The 19,057-nt window shown below is 40.3% G+C and overlaps 1 protein-coding gene across 2 annotated transcripts in view; it reads right to left on the reverse strand.

Annotated features, from left to right (window-relative positions):
- LOC108101497 (terminal nucleotidyltransferase 5C) overlaps nt 1-19,057 on the reverse strand; it is a 46,663-nt gene that overhangs the window by 8,853 nt on the left and 18,753 nt on the right. Inside the window, exon 1 of one of the 2 annotated variants that reach the window (XM_017205856.2) lies at nt 10,744-11,528. The exons of the other annotated variant lie outside the window; for it this stretch is intronic. Within the exon in view, the coding sequence (XP_017061345.1) occupies nt 10,744-10,782 (39 nt within the window). The 5' untranslated portion in view covers nt 10,783-11,528. Of the gene's footprint in view, nt 1-10,743; nt 11,529-19,057 lie in introns of those variants that run through there. 2 annotated transcript variants of the gene reach the window in all.

A 19,057-nucleotide genomic window follows, 5' to 3' on the forward strand; every position in this document is an offset into this window, starting at 1 on the left:
TATGTAAATTGTGTATGTGTTTTGTTTAATCGTTTTTTTTATTACTTTACCGCTGGAAGAAAATGCGAGTGGGGCAAATATTTACCTGCAACGAAAACAAAAGCATACAAATATTTAGGTCGATGTTTTAAGCGATTTCAATTGTTATGCTAGACATTAATTTACTTATTTCGACTTCTGTGCACAGTATTTAATTAACTTTTCGGTGTTTTTCCGGTGACACTGCACAACAAACAATTTGGCTTTATTAACATTTTCTAAATTAGCGAAAACATTTTGCCTTAATCACCTGACAAAGCTGCGACTTAAAATTAACTATTATTGCGGCTTTAATTGAGTTAGACTTAATTTCGTTTTGCGTATCAACTGATTTCAATTAAGCGATTAAAGCCACCCGATAAAAACAAACTTTCAATTGCAAATGCTGTTTTTGTTTTCGTACTTTTTGCGTAGTTCTTAGATAGTTTCTGTTTCTGTTTCTGTTTTTTTTGTTGTTGTACTTTTGTATTTTTATTGGCTTTGAAAATGGCGAATCGCTGTTCGCCTAGTTTTGATATCATTTTGATGTGCTTTATGTGTCTGGAGTGCTGTCGTTTTCGATACTCATTGTTTTCTAGCGTGACTTTTCAGAATCATGCAACTTATAATTACAGCAAGGCAATGTGACGATGAGTATCTGAGTATCCATGGGATACACAGCCAAACACTCCGCTCAGTTAGGCGGAATAGTAATGAAGTTTCGGCATGTGGATTTAGCTATCAGAGGGTATCGGGAGAATCGGGGGGTCTATAAGGTGTGTGTGCTTGCTTGTTGGTTTTTTTGCCCTGTCGACGTGCCTTCCATCTATCAGTTAATGGCAATTTGACTCGGAATCAATTAAAATCGCTTACAACGAAACTCCGAGATACTTTCGATGTGTGCGCTGCTGTGTTCAAAAGACCTTGGAGCCTACCACATTCTCCCCCCGCCCCCATTCTGTACTCCCCCTCCCCCTCCCCCTCGCTTAACTTAAACTTTTGAAATTTCGTTGCCGTAGTGGTGGTTGTAATTAAAATTGATAAATGACTTCGTGCCACTAAAACTGTTGTTCTTTAGCCACTATCAATTGCTTCCTGGGAATCGACACAAATCGCATCTGCTGTGCTCGAATCAAGTTAATATATGTATCTATATACGAGCCCTGACAGCCAGGTGAAGCACACAAAAACAATAACTGTGGGGGATGCACTTGGGTCGAGATGTCTCCTCGAAAAGTATCATTGTTTACTCATTAATCTCCTAAACCTTGAGAAGCGATGTATTGCAAATTTATATTATTTCCATTCCAGTTCCAAATAAGTAACAAGTATTTTCGAACAATGGAGTTTTAAAGGAAAATCCCTAAGGAATATAATAAGTCTTAGTTGTTTGTTTGGAGTAGTAGAACCATATGGTTTTAATGTTCTTCAACCACTTTTACTTCCGCGCTGGCGACACCAAAAAGAAGTTACCCCAAAAAGTAGATACATTTCCGCTGGCGAAGTGATAAGTAGGAAATCGGCGAACGGAAAACCTAGCAGCTAAGTAGAACAAGCCAGGTAAGCTGAAAAAATGTCAACCGACACAGTCTGTATCTATATATACACGCGAGTGATATATATAAATAGGGTAAGAACAGTTGTATCTACAGTCGGCGATTGTGCCAGATTCAGGTGCGGATTAGTTGGCTTGCTTAGCAATTTAGCGGGGTAAAAAGTATCTTTTCGGCGTATCTTTTTTGGCCTCGCCCAATCTGCTGGCATTCGCGGAATGATAAAGATGCGGGCTTCTTAATTGCTAATTGCATTTATCGACCCACAAGCAAACGAGGTGATCGGTAGTGCCTACCGATTCCGATTCCGACCGATGTGGGTTGGGAACGAAGCGATGTGTGGTTGTGGCTGCTGGATGGGTGACTAACTCAGTTGGGATTTGCCTGGCCCGTTGAGCTGTTTCGCTGATTCACTGCTAACTGGGCTCGAAAACAAGGCAATTAACTGATCGCGCGCTGGGCAAAACAACTCGACTCGAGTCCAACAGCTGATTTATGTTGGCTCCGCTAAGTGTCCCTTAAGTGCTCAAGATTTGGGCCATGCTTAAACTCATTTAAATAACAATTTAATAATCGTGTTTTTTTGTTCAATTCCAGCGCACTTTTTCCCCATCCCATCAGCGTGCAAAAGTCGACGAGGGTTTATTGCCCCGAAGACGTTCACATGCTTTATTTATACATACCATATAGTCATACTATATGCAGGCAAAAAAAAAAAAAAAAAAAAAAAAAAAAAACGAGATGGCGGAGAGAAGACTCGGCAACAAATGAAATAAAATTAAATTGCTTGCACAAACAAAATTCAGAAAATGATTGCTTATTACATCTTTTGTAGAGTACACCGGCGGGTAGGAATATATACGACTATATATTATATATGTGCATCGCTTGGCTTATCATCAATCACCGCTCATGATGATGATGATGTCCGCGATGATTGAGATTGAGATTGAGATTCAGATTGGGTTTGACCAGCACGTGCAGGCCAAAGCGTTTTTAGCAAATGGACCTAACAAATCACGATCGCACTACACTGCAATCAACTGCAATCTACAATCTGCAATCTAAACTCTATCTCTATTTCTATCTCTATCTGCATTTGTATCTGTATCTGTGTATGTGAACCCATTGTGAGTTTTTCATTCAGTCCAGTGAGTGCTATTCGTGCTGGACTATTGGAATTTGCTGCCTGAGTAGTTGACCTGCTGGCCACTGTCTGCCCTTTCGCGCCGCTCAACTTTTAGGTTTCAGTTCGATTTTTCAAATTTTGTAATTTCACTTTCTTCGACGTGACAACAACTCTCGACAGCTACGTGGCTGCCATTTCGAGTGGGCCGTTAAACGAAAAAAAAAGCTATTATGTAACTAACAGACTGGCTGGCTGGCTGGAAATAAAACAAAAATAGTTTGCAAGAAAATTGCGGATTCAATTAAAAAACTTAACGAACGAAGTAGTAACGTCCCATAACTCAGGCATGCTCTAAATCTCTTTCATTTTCGCTACCTCCATTGAAGTGGCTTCTGCTAAACTAAAATCCATTGTAGTTATCTATATATCCGCGGGCGATGCACTTCATTAGAGATAATAAATCTTCTGCAACGAGTGAGTGGGTAATGAATATTTAAAGCGCTGAGAAAAATACGTGACTTCGAGCATATAAAAACGAAATGATTTAAAGTATAAATCTTAAGGGATTCCTGTGAAGTAGTTAACATTTAACAAACTTTTCTGAATAGAAGTGGCAATGATATTAAAACTTAACCGAAGAAGAAGAAAACTGGAAGTTCAATTATAGATCCGGGCAGAAATGACGTCATTAAACATGCTCTGAATCTGCTCTTCGCTTCTGTTTTTTTTGTTTTTTTTGTTTTTGGCATATTCTTGATTTGAGTTTGAAGAGCACCCCTTGATTTGCAGCGATGTGTGGGCATTCAAGTGCGAGCTGCGTAATCTGCTTATTAGACATGAGTCGATGCCTTTGCCTTTTTGCTCAGCTCAGCTCCACTCGAGTGCGCAGCCATCATCAGGCGGTCGTCTCGTCAAATCATCAAATAGTAATAAAAATAGAAACCCGATTTCAATTATAGTTCGTTCTCTCTCGACGAGGAGGAGGAGATACTCGCTACATTTGATGCGCTTGGCCGGGTCAGAATCGACTTGAAGTGCTGGATGATCGGGGATGTGAGTCCAGTACATGTGCTACATATAATATGTGACTAAAAGGTTAGTAGCAGCCGCTGAAAGTTCGTTCAACGTTCAACGCCGCCTTGTATCTGTATCTGTATCTGTAGCTGTTGCTGTTGCTGTTGCTGTATCTTTAGCTGGTTGCTCGTAGACTTCGGCTCGATTCGCGATTCGATTCGATTCGATTCGTTTCGCCTCGCGTTGCGTTGCGTTTTTGCGTTGCGCTTTAGTTGGTCTCTGTGTCAGTGGAACTCTGAAATGCCACCTTGCCTCGTGTACTCTGTGTATCTGTGGCAATGTGGCAAGCATTCTGCGATGTTGCTGCTGCTGCTGCTGCAGGCAATGCTTCGTTGCACGACAGCAACACACAACAGAAAAGCAACAACTACAACTACAACAACAACTACAACAACAACTACAACAACAACTACAACAACGACGACGACTAAGACGACGGATTGGTTTCAACTTTTCGAAAAAGTGAAAGGAGTTTTCAAACATTTGTTTATCTATTGTTATTATTATTCACTACGAAATTTAATTTGACATTTTGTTATTAGCTATGAGGAAAATCCGCCCACAGCCCATCGATCATCGATCATCGATCATCGAGCGAGGAAAACAAATAGAAGGGCTGCTGACCTGTTGAACTCCAGAGGAAATCCGGCTGGCTAATGGTGAAAATTAGTGGAAACAAAACAAGGCTTTTCACTTGGCAAACAGCGGCTACCAAAGCAAAGCAACTCAAAAGCCGAAAGCCGAAAGCCCAGCCCAAAAGCCCAAACAAGCCGCAAATTGTTGCTGCCAATGTTGTGGCAATTGTGTTTGCCTTTGTTGTGTGTGGTGTGTTGTGTGTGTTGTGTTGTGTGTGTGTTGTACAATGCACTCGAGTCATGCACATGAACATGCACATGCCAAAGCGTTGCGCCACCACAAAGGCACCACCATTACAACCACCGTGGATCTGTGGCTATGTGGCTATATGACTATAAGACTATAAGGCTATAAGGCAGCTCCACCGTCAAAATAAAGACCGAAACAAAAACAAGCACCTGAGAGCCCAGAAGAGACGAGACTCAAAATGAGACAGCCGCTGAGGCAACTGCACCTGAAACCGAAACTAAAACTGAAACTGAAAATAAAACTGAAAATAAAACTGAAAATAAAACTGAAAATAAAGCTGAAAATGAAGCTGAAGTCGAGAGATGCAGATCGAGATCTCTTGGCCAACTTTAAAATATGCACTTCTTTGGTCGCAAGGGGAAAACCCAGATGGGTTTTCACTAGGCCTTCATTTTCGCCATTAAACCGAATTAATTAGCAGCCAAAAGCCATTCCCAAATTAATTAGTGTACTCTCCACATGTGCTTAACCATAAAGAGGATGGCGAGAAAAAACACTGCATTTTTAATTATAGTGCTTTTAAAAGGAAATTAAGCAGCTAACACACCAAATTGATTTCATAATATAGGGCATTTTTTTTTAACATATTGGGAGTATCTCCAAACTAAGCAAAAACAAAAAAAAAAAAATTTTAAGAAAACAGAAACAAAACTCTATAAATTTTTCAAATGTTAAGTAACTTAAACTGTCTATTTTATAACTAAAGTTTAAAAAAAAAAAAAAGATAAAATAGGTCCAACTTAGTTTGCTAAAATCTCTTGAAACCTGCAGTCCTGCCCCTTAAAAAATGATTTTGTTCAGAGGACAAGCCACTTTTGCAAGGGCAATAAAATGAAATAAATTAAAATTCTCGCAACTAAACCGAAAACTTTTTCAAATGAAGCCGCCTTTTTGTGTGAAAGCCGCAGGCTGGGGGCACTGATGAAACCTGCAACCGAAAGCCGCAGCAAACAGAAATTTCATCTTCACTTTTGCGGCTGGTGGAACTTCTATGTGCAATTGCAATTGCCATTGCCACAACAAGTGCAACTGCAACTGCAACAACTGCAACTGCAACGGCAACTGGCATTGCGAGTGCAACAAAGTATCTTCGACTGGCTGCGTTTTGCCGTTTAAAGCGTGAAAGTGAAATCTTTTTTAACCGTTTTTACTTTTTGTTTGGCTTTAGTGATTTTGTGCAAACGCGCTTTTCTTTGATTTCGGTGTGGTCAAACAGAAAAGTTTTTCGGTTTCTTCTTCTGGTCAGTGAACCTCTACACTCTATGGAAAATCAGTCGATTGTACTTACACAACGATATTAACGATATTGGCGAGAGATCGATAACGATAACGATGAGAATTTCGATTAGAGGGCTTACCTGCAAGAGAAAGAAAGACGAGGAAAGGTTAATCAAAAAAGAAATTTATTATGCATGCGACAGATAAACGTGTCGCCGCTAAAACGCTTCAGAAAATAGAAAAATATATATTTAAAAATATACAAAAGAGGGGAAATTCGACGGCGCTTGGCAACCGAATGAAGAAAAAATAAGAGCAAGAAAATGAAACAGCATTCAAATGGGATTCTGCCAAGGCGCGCACAATTTCTTTCAATTAATTTAGCCAATAAAGTGAAAACCCAGTGGGTGACCCCCCAATAGTGTTAAAACAGAGAACTCTGGTGCTTTTACACACCTTTCACTGTTCACTGTTCACTGTGTTCCCAAGCACACACAAAAATTGTCGCATTCTTGGCCCAATCTAGGGCAGCATTTGTGTTCTACATACGGCCAGCCAGCCAGCCAGCCAGGCCAGTCGATCTGTATCTATATTTGCACCGATAAATATACTTGTATCCCATTCAATTTCTTGTTTCATATTTAATTTCGGCTCTCACAGGCTATTTAAACAGCTGAAAGTTGTTCGCACTCGCCTTGTTGTTTGCCATTGTTTAAACGCCAAACAAAACAAAGCGGAGCACTCGAAATGGGGAAACTATGGCGACGTCTGTCGATACACAAGTATAGTAGTTTAGCTTCCTCCACCCATTTACCGAGTTTACGTGTTTACGTGTTTTTACCTTTACGTTCAATAATTTCGGGGCCCAAAATAGCCAACAACAGAAGAGCAGGTGTAAAGCCCTTAGGTATAGGTATAAGTATCTGTATCTGTATCTGTACACGAGCATTGTCGCCTTAATTCAATTAGCTGCGTCTGTCCTTAACTTGAACGTATCCATTTTTAATTAGAACGGTGCAAATTTCGCAACTGCACAAACACACTCGGGCGGGCGGGCCAATCTATATATAATCAAAGTCAAAGATACATATATATATATAGGTAGGTAGGCATATGTATGTGCATCTAGTATCCGAATAGTGTTGTATGTAAATGCATATAGCTCAAAGCTCGTTCGGATCGGATCGGTTCAGTTCAGTTTTAGTTTTTTGTGCCGATAGGCCGTCTGTCCGTTTGTCCGTTCGTCGACAACAACAACAACAACAACAATAGCAACAACAGCAACAAATGCGACGGACAACGAACGCAGTGGCCGACCTTCGCCGTGTGCGGCATACAACGTTGTTCGCTGAAGGTTGACAATCAATAATAAAAGCAACAGCAACAACAATAATAGCAACAATAGCAACAACTGCAGCAACAGCAACATCTATAGCAACAACAACAACAACATTAACTAGAGCAAAACAGCAAGTTATCAGAGTTGATTGCATTTGGAAAAGGGTTTTGTTTTACCGTCTTGGAGTTTCCCAATGCAACTTTGATTAGACGGCTGCTCATGCATAATGGAAAATATGTTAAGACCCGTGTGCCAAATGCAAACGAAAACCGATAGATCCCCTCTACCCCTTTTGTTTCAAACGAAATGGGTTGATATGCAAATGGCTTACAATGGGAAAATAGGTTAACAAATGTTGGGTGAAAATGTGGGGCAAGGAGATCACCCCGAAAAATGTAGATCTATGTCAAAGAGAATTAGATATGTATAGTGTTTAGCTTCACTTCACTAACTTCTATCCCAGATCTAAAGCAATCCATATGCCTTAAGCTTCACAATCATAATCAGAGAAGTACTAAAGAAGCATAGATATAAGATATAAGAAGTATAGATATAAGTATATAATTTATAACCCGTTTCCTATGCCATTTCAAAGGTACATGCCTCGTAAGTTAAGATATGAAATCCGACGGCTACTCCCGTACAAGTAGAAGTCAACACCCCCTCGAGTTTGCCTACTCGGCGGCAATCAAAAGAATTATTCAACACGCAGTTTTATTACACGTTCGCCCGCTTGTATATCTGCATCATTAAGCCAAAACGCTTTTTGCTGGTTTTTTTTGGCATGATTTCTGTTATTTACAAGTCACGAAGTCGAGCCACGCAAACTGCAATTAGACTGTAGACTGTAGACTGTGGCAACTCACCGGCTCACCTGCCCGGTCAGGTGGGAAGCCAACTGGCTGGCTGGCTGGAGATCCTCTCCGGCTCTGGAAGACCGCGAGATCACGTATCTGGGGGATAAATCAAACGCCCCCACCAGAACTGAAAGCTGAGAGATGGGGAATGGGGAATGGAGCAAATGCCCAGCGAGTTCGCGTTGCATAATTAAGTTTGTGAGGATCTGATTGTAAATAGACAAGCGCGGCATAATCAGCTTACGTTCGCTCTGCGAGCCACGTTCTTCTGGGCTTGGCCCTCGTAATTAATATCCCCGCGATAAAAACACACTTCTCGACTCGGCTCGCATTTGCCCTGGAGCGGGCATTATTATGTATTCGGATTCGGATTTTGATTCGGATTTTGATTCGGATTGTTCGGTTTGAAGCAGCTTCAAAGCAGCTGAATGGGGTCAGAAGCCAGCAAACTTGCTAACTTGGTAACGGAGATACAGATACATCAGCAACTCAGGTAGATTGCGGCCGAGCTTGGCTAATTTAGAGTCAGGTTATTAACCTCTGCAAGCGAATACAAAAAAAAAGAAAAAATAAATATGAAAACGCTGGCTCGCGTGGTCAACTAAGCAAATATGTGCCAGATATTTGCATGTGCGCACAAATATAAGTGTTCGATTTCTTCCAATGAACAACAAGTGCGGGGTTTGATTAGATGAAAACATTGTAGTTGCCATAGCCAAATGAACAAACAGGGGGCAGGCAGGCAAATAAACAAACTCCAAACTGTTCAAACAGACAACAACAACAACAACAATGAAAAGGAAGAAAAAACAGAAGTTCTACCAGTTGCTTAGCCTTAGCTCTCCCACTTGGCTTTTCCCATTTCCCTCCGCCCGTCAAATTGTTTACATAATTTCTTTGATCGAGGCTAGTATCAAATGGGCCTTTAGACAGGCGGACAAAGACGAAAATTTAAATTCCAATTCAGGTGACACAACGTGAACAAACTGCAAACAGACGAAGACATTGCGCCAAGTGTTATATATAATGTAATGTAATTAGTGAGGGTTGCTTCAGTCGGACATTCAGACATTCAGACATTGTGGACATACTATAGCCACAGCTACGTCAAACGTAATTTGCGTTTGTTGGCCTACCCTACACGTGACCAGACAACCGCTGCTGGCCCAGACTGGCCAAAAGAAAACACGATAAAATAAAAATAAAATAAAATAAAATAAAAAACAGACCAAGAGCGAACGCGTCGTGAGGTTTCACTGCAGCCACTGACAAAACTAAGGCCGAACCCCAAACCCAAACTGACGCAGCTAGTGAACCCGGATATGTGCTCGGATATGCAATATATATACCCGTATTATATATCTATATATATATACATATACTTAGCGTGCTGGTGTGCAGACATTATGTATTGGAAATCGAATTTGAATACCAATTTCGAATTTCGAATTCCGATTCCCATTCCCATTCCGATTCCGATTTGAAATTCCAAGCCAAAGGCAGCGCCGTATGCATTGCATTCATTTGAATGTCGTACGCGAACTAAGTTTTACTATGCCACCAACATTTCGGAGCACAACGCAGTTTGTCGTTCAAGGAGTTTTGTAAACGATACTTTAATATGCCTAATAACGATCTAATAATGGCCCAGATCTTTTAACAAAGTTCCTAAGCCACATCTTTTAACGATTAGTAGAACATAAAAACAACCTTGACACCTTTTTAAAATCATAAAAACCATACACACACAAGAGTATATAAAGCATTTCAAGAGACACAAAAATTAAGTGGTCACCCTTTAATGATAAAAGTATTCACATAAACACTATACAAAGAACCACTAAAACAATTCACTTACACAAAAGTTGAATTTCTATCAAAGTAGTTTATTGATGAGTTAGACTTTTTTGCAGAATACCATAAAACATTTTACTTTATTAATTAAGCACTAACAAAGATTAAAAATAGAAATAAAAACTCAACTCTTTTTAAACCATTTTGATTTGAAAATCAATCAAAGCTCTTAATGAGATTACCTCAGAACAGTTCAGAATCATTAGTGATTTGGAGTTCTACATTTCACTTGTTGAAAATACATTTAAGGTGCTTTGCTTTTGTGTATTTAAAGTCCTGAACAAAAGTTTGACAATTCATGATCCGTTGGGTTAGTGGCGAATCGAAACTTCTCAATCAGTCTCCTATTTAGAATTCCGCCGCTTCGAGTACCCCTGATAGCAAACAACATATGTGGCTTCTTTAATTCCCATTCAAACATCTGTTGCCGCTTCGGATTTTCCATACAATGAAATTCAATACAAGAATAACAACGATAATCATTGCGAATTCTTCAAACTTAATGAGCCAAGACCAAACTACAGCAATAAACAGTTGAGAGAGTCGAATGCCATAAACGCACTTAAAGATACATAAAACGAAAAAAACACTTTAACGAGATTTGTCAGCGGCGGCAAAGGCGCGATACAGATACAGATACAAGTACTGCTGATACAGATACAGATTCGAGTTGAGATACAGATAGAGATGGATTTTTGCGCATTTCAGTTTCGCCATATGCTACATCATGCAACATGAATGGGGCGGGTGGAAAATCAGACTGGAGTGGAGTGGAGTGAAGTGGAGTAGTGGAGTGGGCGTGGTCTTGACATTTACCTTTGCACTGTACGAATCATGACGATTTTCCGGTTTCATAAGAATGCTGGATGCGACGTGCGACAGGATATACGGGCGAAAATATAACGGTACTCCAGATGTATCTGGATATTGCGAGAGTTGGCTGACTGACTGGCAATTAATTCGGCTTGTGCCCCTCGTTTTCGTTTTCAATTGCACACTTTTTTTTCTATTTTTTTTTTTTTTTGTGTTGTTTTTCTTTTGTTTTTAGACACTAGACACACGCGCACTCGGGAAATTTCTCTTGTTTGGATATCTATATATGTATACGTATTGCTATGCTATTTGGTTCACACACGAAACAACGTTTACAACATATGGTCCAAAAGGTAGTTCAGCTTGGGTGTAGCCAGGCGAACATATGTTAGCTCTGCCACTCTGCCACTCGATGTGGGCGCTAAGGAGTGGGTGGTTTTTTGGCGAAGCGAGGCGAAGCAACAGTCCTGTGTTGCCAGAATGTTCCTCGAATTTTCCGCTTTTCCACTTTTCGCTTTCGGGCTTTCCTCTCCTCTGTTCTGTTCGGTTCGGTTCTGTTCTGGTTTCCACTTTTCGCTGTGTTCAGCTGATTGGACTTGGCCGCAAGGCGATGGCTTGGCTTCTGGCTGGCTCGCCAATACTCTTATTTAAATATATATGGTATAAGTGGCCCGTATGTGGTAGTACAGATCGGGGAGGATGTGCGTTGTCTTGATTCTGGCTTTCGACCGCGGTCACTCTCGTTGAACGACTGATTGGAACGGCAATCGGCGTTGGCATGAAACTTGACTACGCGGCCACCGTTCCACCGTTCGTTCGAATTGAGTGGGAAAAGCTCCGGCGGCGGCGGCAGCGGCAGCGGCAGCGGCGTCGGAAAGCTCGCTCAATTGAGTGAAAACCGAATAAATGAAACTGCAGGCCCACCGCCACCGCTGATCCCATTCGAAAGTTTAATTATATTTTGCGCCACCGACACTAGTTGCTATGCTGTTATTTTATTTATTTCGCTTTTCGCTTTTTCGAAACCGGCAAAGCGAGCAAACTTCGATCAGAAGACAACAATAAACACAAGCGTATGTAGCTTTGAGTGCTTTGTTTGTGGCCTGCCTGCTAACGGCACAATTACGTCAGAGAAATAAGCTTTTTCGGTTTTCTGGCAGCCCCCAAAAGAATTTAGTTAATTAAACACAAAGTGATCGCAAAGTGTGCCTTAATTAATGCAGTCTTCGATGAAACGCTTGGCCGTTCAAAAAAAGCTCCACTTTTAGCGCATCTACTCAAGCATTTAATCGTCTTTTTGTTTTTTTTTTTTTTTTTTTTTTTTTTTTTTTTTGGCTTTTTTTGGTCAACTAATTCGCTCGACTTACTTTATTTTTAGAAATAAACAACTTATTTTTATTCACATTCTTGCTATTTGTTCTGCTCTTCAATGAGTTGTTTATTTTCGTACAATCACTTGAGATCATGTATACGACATGTGGGCCGAAAATTTGGAGGAAACGATGGCAAAGTTGGGAGAATCAACAAATGGCAAAACGTGATTAAAAGAACTATTTCTAAAAAAAGAAAACCAGTCAGTCAAAAAAAAGAAGATTAACGACAGTATCAAAAACTTCAGAAACAATGGAAACAACAAACAAAATGAAACGTTTTACTAAAAACTAGATTTACAAGAAGTATACAATTTTTTTTCCCAGAAAAAGCAAACTTTCTACAATGTTTAAATGGATGAAAACAATTTTTGAACAAATAAACAACGGTGCTACGGAACTCAGATTCTGGGGTTTATACACAATGATTACTTTTACTTGCTAATAAGCTGCCCAAACAAAATGTACAGAATTTAATGCATAATGTATATTAAAGCTGTTCAAACATATAGCTAATACAATGTATTCCAAATTATTACGCATTTGCTGTCGGATACGAAAATGGCAAGTTTGCACAGAAAGTACACAACTAGGGGTGGTGGTCTAGTGGAAGTAGAAAACAGCAAAGATTAAAAGCTAAACATTTGAAAACAATAAGTATATGATGCTAATATTTGTGAAATTAATAATTTTTATTTCTTGTACTCTAAAAAAAACAAGTTCCACTTTAGTTTAATTTTAAAGGCAAAGCACACAATAATACGAAAGTTACAAATTTCAATTATTTGAAGAAGTTAAAAATTGAAATGTAAATCAATAAAGTTGCAACGGTCTAGTCTCGTTTTTCCAGTGTTGCACACTGTCATTTTCGATACGGACTACTGTTGATTATGTTTTCGCGCTGCTATCAGCAAAAGCTGCATTATTGGGAGTAAAAAGTGTAAGCCAGAAGGAAGCAGGACTTATGGGCTTATCGCTTATGGGCTGCTGCTCTTGACAACGCCAAACAAACGAGCAAACCAGCAAACCAGCGATGGCTAATTGCAATTAGTTGCCTATGACGTCGAGGGGTTGACAGACACGTGCCAAAGCACCGTTACCCTGGCTGCAGCCACCCCTCACCCCTCAGGTTGCAGGTTTGCAGGTTTGCAGGTTTTTTTTTGTCGCTATCTCAAACATATGCATTTGCCATTTTCACATTGTCTGTCGTTTGTTTGTTTGTTCGTTCGTGTAAAAATAGTTTAAAGCCCTACAAAACAAACGAAAACCACGACGGAAAAAAAAAACACAAAAACGACAACGAAAAATGGTTAATACGTTAGATAGATGGCGAGGCGCTCGAATTCGTGGCCCAAACATGTGACTGCGGCCAATAATTAATTTATAAATTACGTTCTAAACTAAAAGTCCGAGCTTAAAGGTACGCCAGCAACAAAAACAGCAACAACAAGAGCAACAGCAACAGCAATCTAGTCTGCAGAAAAGACCTTGCTTTCGATTTTCAAAATGTGTTTACTACACTCTCAAACGAACTCACAACTACCACACCGACTTCTCAACGCAAAACAAGAAACGTTCAAATTGCTATTTTATTCACTGAAATCCGCGACGCTGAATACCAAAAGCGCCAATAAAAACAGAAACGTAATAAACAAAAAATTAATATTGAAAAAATTGAGAATGGAAAAAACTGAAAACACTTTGGACAAGTCAATTTGATTAGACAAATAAAACGGTAATATTGAAAATACAGATTTGTAATAAAAGTATAATAATACTACTAAGTAACAAATAAACTCTTCCACTTTATTAAATGACATGTATGTATAATAAAAATTTTAATATTAATATTTTACAATTACTAAATCTTTAGTGGGACAAAAAATGGATACGCAGAAGAAAAGAACTACCAAGATAAGTTACTTAAAATAATTAGCGAAAAGTTAGGAAAGCAATTTCGTTTAAAACTAGTTACATTGCTTAAAAACAATTCAACAATCAGTAATAAAAAGGGAATAATTTATTTAGGCCAGACCATCATTTATTTAGTCACGATTTGAATTAAAACTTAAAATAATAAGAAGAGATTACAAGTCTCTTTCTGGCCCTTTCAAAAAAATTCAACAAATTAGTTAAAAGTCTAATTTAACAGCCACTAACAATATAAGTTATTAAATGGAAAGCCATTAAAGGAATAATACAATATACCAATGACTTAAAAGTAACTGTAAACCAAAAAAAAAAATTAATAAACCGAAATGTTGCTTACAACAAAAACGTAACTGTTGAATTAAAGAACCTATTATAAGGATTTAAAGTCTGCCTTCAAGCGATTATTGTTATTTTTCAAAGTTAATTGCTAAATTGGTTGTAAAAGGTTTTTCGTCCGGCAAGATAAAATGCCAAAATAATTTGTAAACTGTATCTGCGCGATAGAACCGCCCATTCGGAGTCAACCTGCTGCTGCTGCTGCTGCTCGCCAACCCTTTCTCTGTGGCACCACAAGCTCCTAACTCCTGCCCCAAACTCAACTCCTTCCACTGCATCTCCCTACTCCCGATTCCACCCTTCTGCTGCTGCTTTTGGCCACAGTCGTTGGACTTTTGACAGCGATAGCAAAGGCATGCTCGAGTGCCTCTGGTAAGACCGCAGAAAAGACAATAACAAACAGCAGAGGCAAAAGCAAAAACCTCAAGACAACCCAAGACAAGATAGCCAACAACAAGTTCTGGCTGGAACTTGTTGACGACTTCACTTTTGCTCAGCTCTCGGCTGGCCAAAAAGTGTTTTGCTTTACTTTTGGTCTTTGCGCCGCCGTTCGCTGTGTGCGTGTGTGTGTGTGTATCTGTGTGTGCCAGCGCCAGGTTAATATAGATAGTCATACATACATATGTATATAAAAGACACCTTTCAAGACTGGTTTAGTTTGCCCAGCTCAGTTCGCTGCTTCTGTTGCATTTCATACCCCCGTCCACCTTCACTCTAATCGTCTCCCCATGTGGATGGAGCCCCCAACCCCAACCCTCAAACTACAGCGGCTCTAATGCAATCAAATCGGCCTTTGTGCGCCTGTATCTGTGTGTCTGTCTCTGTGTCTGTGTTAGCCATATTGGGTGTTGGCCAGCAGCTGTTGCTAGTTGTTGCTGTTCTTTAGTCGCTTTGAAAAAATGTCGTTTGATTATGGCTGGTCGAGAGAATGCAAAGTGAATTGTTGAAATATTGAATTAAGACCAAAGTCTGTGTCGCAGAATGGTACGCTCACTACCAATTTATTTATCTATCCATCAACGCTGCTGGCTGGCTTGCTTCACCCACTTTCAGGGCCACTTTTTACCTTATCTGTTGGTTAGCTATTTTGCCAGCATTTCAGTTTCGGTTTCAGTTCGTTATTGCATTCGCTTTTTATGCAAGAATTTCGAATTGCAAGCCACCGCAGCCAAACAAAAAGTGAAAGTCAACACACAGCCAGCCAGCCAGCCAGCCAGCCAGCCAGCCACTATAGCACAAAATCCAAGCTCGGATATTACGTATACGCAGCGTGGATCGCCGCGGGCCAGAGGCTGAACAACAGAAGACTTTCCAGAACGAGACCGAAAGTCGCATCCAGGATTCCAGACACGTTCTCACTGCCGCCGGCGGACGCAGATTTACGATCTCCCCATCGCACCACCACCACCACCACCAACACCACCACCATCACCATCACACGCCCACGCAGAAACGACCTTAATTGTGTCCGTGTCGGAGTTTCTGAAAGTGTGAGCCTTGTTTTTTTTCTTTCAGCTTTATTTTGCTTTTTTTTTTTTTTGCGTTTTTGTGGCACGTCAAGAAACGACTCCAAGGGCAGTCGCAGTAATAGCAAAAGCAGCGGCAGCAATGCAACGCATGCACTCCACATAAATTGCACACAGTCGAGATTCTTTGGAAAGGCTTACCTTCCTTCTGGGAATTCCAAGAACACATTTTAGGGTAGTATTATATAAGGTATTATAACTTAAATTGATTTTTGCTTTAAATTCCTTCTAGTCAAAGAAATTATTCAAGCTAAATACTTTGTAATTTATAAAGATTTCCTAATTTGTTTCTATCTGAAACAAAGCGCTGGTAATAAAAGTCGAATTGATGGATGAGAACCCATCCCACCCTGTACAGTTAAGTGAAACCATTAATTAATATCTTATTTAAACAAGATGATCTTAAGTTGAGTATTCGCTCTGTTGCTCGCCATGGAGTGTCCACTGTGGCAACGCTCACTTTGCAGACACGGACACATTAGAATGGCTTGAGGCTGGAACTGGTTGCAGCAGCTGTGTCCTAACACTCTTCAGCGGCAGTCGTCGGGCCAGGTAACCGAGTCCCAACCGAGTCTCCAACTCTCCAAGTTACCAAGTCACCAAGTCAGCAAGCCACCAAGTCAGCAAGTAACCAACCAAGTAACCAACAACGCCTCCATGGAGGCAACAGCCTCCGCTAACGAGCTCGTGCAGCTCCGTCTCCGATTTAAACTCCAATCGCAACTGCAACTGCAACTGCAACTGCGGCACAACAACGCACAAGAATTGCCATGAACCAATTTGATAATACAAAGCCCCGACTATAACACTCACACACACACGCACAACAATTATTATTATTCGGTTTGCCTTTGCATTTTTTTTTTCCTTCATTTTTTTCTGCCATTTTGGTTGGAAATTGAAAGTTGTCTGGTCGTCGCAGGGAGCGAGTGGAGCGTGAAACAGCGACACTTTGGCAACACCTAAAGCCCCTCGGATGATATCCTGTCGCCTGCCTGTCGCCGGTAAGCCGAGGACACCATAAGGCCAGCACCCAAAAGGCAGGAGGGTCACGGATTGGGTGGCGAGTGGCGAGCAAATCACTTGCTCCAACTGGGTTGTCTTACTCAGAAAATATAATTGTCCTCTCAGAGGAAGCTACACCTAAAACCTTTCAGACTATCAAAAGAAAGTATAAACCTTTAAAAAAGAAACATTAGATTGATTACTACTTCAGTTATCAAACAATTCTAGTAGTTCTAATAACAAAGAAGCTCTATAAAATATCTATATCTTTTATACTATAGTTTAAAGGAGTTCGAATCTTTCCTTGGGCTTCGAATTTGTTTTGAGTGCTGTAATGTGGGTGTCAAGTGCAATATACTCGTAAATTGGTGCTAAGCATTTACACGTTTTATCACAACGACCCACACGAACACACGACAGTAGGGCCAAAAAAGGTCCCGACCACAGATTAACCCATGTAACATCGGAAGCTGGGATCCCAGGCTATTGCCGTCCCGCTCCCACCACATCCGTTGGCCGTCCCCCGTCCTGCTTCCTCGAATTCGATTCCGATTTCTGAGTGCGCTGGTATTATGCTCGACTGAGTGACTCGCCTTATTTGCAATTTAGTTAGCTAAAAATAGAATTCCCATTGACGCTGGCGTGGGCAGCGCATTGAAAAAAGCAGCAGAGAAAAGAAAAAATAAGACAGACAAAAGGAAAATGTGAAAACTGTAAGGGATTGCTTTCCCCAGGAAATACAAGGAATGTAAAATACTCTATACAGACTGGAAAAAATATAAACTGCTAAGCTGAAAACTTTGTTTGTTTGTGCAAAATGTAACAATTTGTACGGAAAATATGTTATGAATTTGTATAGATATTATTTTTAGATTTCATTTTAAAGAAGAAGGAAAAAGAGAAGGAACAACCGGACATGCCGAAAACATTAATAAGAAATGAACAGAACTTTATATGAACAAGAAATCGAGTATAAGTTTTATACCATATGCAGAGGCACCTCCTAAATACAAACAACATTTAATTATCAACAAGCAAATGAAGTCCAGAAAACGGAAAATTCCCCGGTGAGGTAAGCAAACAGTTATCCTCTTCAAAATCCGAAACTTTCACCTTCATTTTAATTGTCGGCTCTGGGAAACTTTTTAGCTCATCTGCGATAAGACTTTATTCCGCCAAACGCCAACGCAAAGGGCTGGTGCCAAAAGCAGAGGAAATCGAGGAAAATCCGAGGGTGGCGAAGAGCAGAACCGCAATTTCGCACATCTTCACATCTTAACAGCAACCTGCCACAGATCCCCGAACGACGTCAGCGTTAAATTGAGTAAGTAATGAAAAATCGATAAGCCGGCTCGCGCTCGCAACTGGCTTCCATACGGAAAACACTGGGAGTTGGGAGGAGTCGTCGGAGGCGGAGGAACTCCTCCAGTCAACAGGAGGTTGGCAGCCGCCAGGCGCCCGTTGTCCCTTGTGGTTTGTCGGGCACTCAAATAAATGTCTCGCAAGTTGTTTTTACCAAAGGCGCATTAAATGGATATTTCCTTATAATATTCCAATTAACAATCGTTATGCCACATCATAAAATATTTACGCTTTGCATAATTATTCAGCTTTCGAGACAAAAGGATATAAAATTGTGAAAAGTAAAATATGCAAACTAACAAATTATCTGCCATACAATTAAATATTTACGCTCCCTAAGGGTTTACATTTTTCAAAATAAGAGACTTATTAAATATATGTATATTTATCTATTTAATTAAATTAAATGAAAACGGAGGTCAAAATTATAAAAATATATTAAGAGCCACAAAGTCAATTAAATCTCTTACTTAAAATATATTAAATTTCTATTATTGAACAGTACAGTAAACCCAATTTACTGTTATGCTAAATGAAAGATAGTCGGGATAATTTGTACACCATATTTAAAATGTTATTTTTTCGAGTGCTTCGAAGGGCGCTGCATTGCAGACGGAGCTCGCAAGGCTGCTGGCGCCTGCTGCCAGCACGAAAGAGAGGGAAAAGGACCTGATGATTGCGGGGGGCGGTGGGTGGAGCTGGGCGGAGGTGGGTGGTCGCAGGGGCGTGTCCTTTGCCCGTGGATGGCGCCGTAGTACCGACGTGGGCGTGGGCGTGCGCATGACC

Source organism: Drosophila ficusphila, unplaced genomic scaffold, assembly GCF_018152265.1.
Source record: "Drosophila ficusphila isolate 14025-0441.05 unplaced genomic scaffold, ASM1815226v1 contig_414, whole genome shotgun sequence".
NCBI classification, from domain to species: domain Eukaryota; kingdom Metazoa; phylum Arthropoda; class Insecta; order Diptera; family Drosophilidae; genus Drosophila; species Drosophila ficusphila.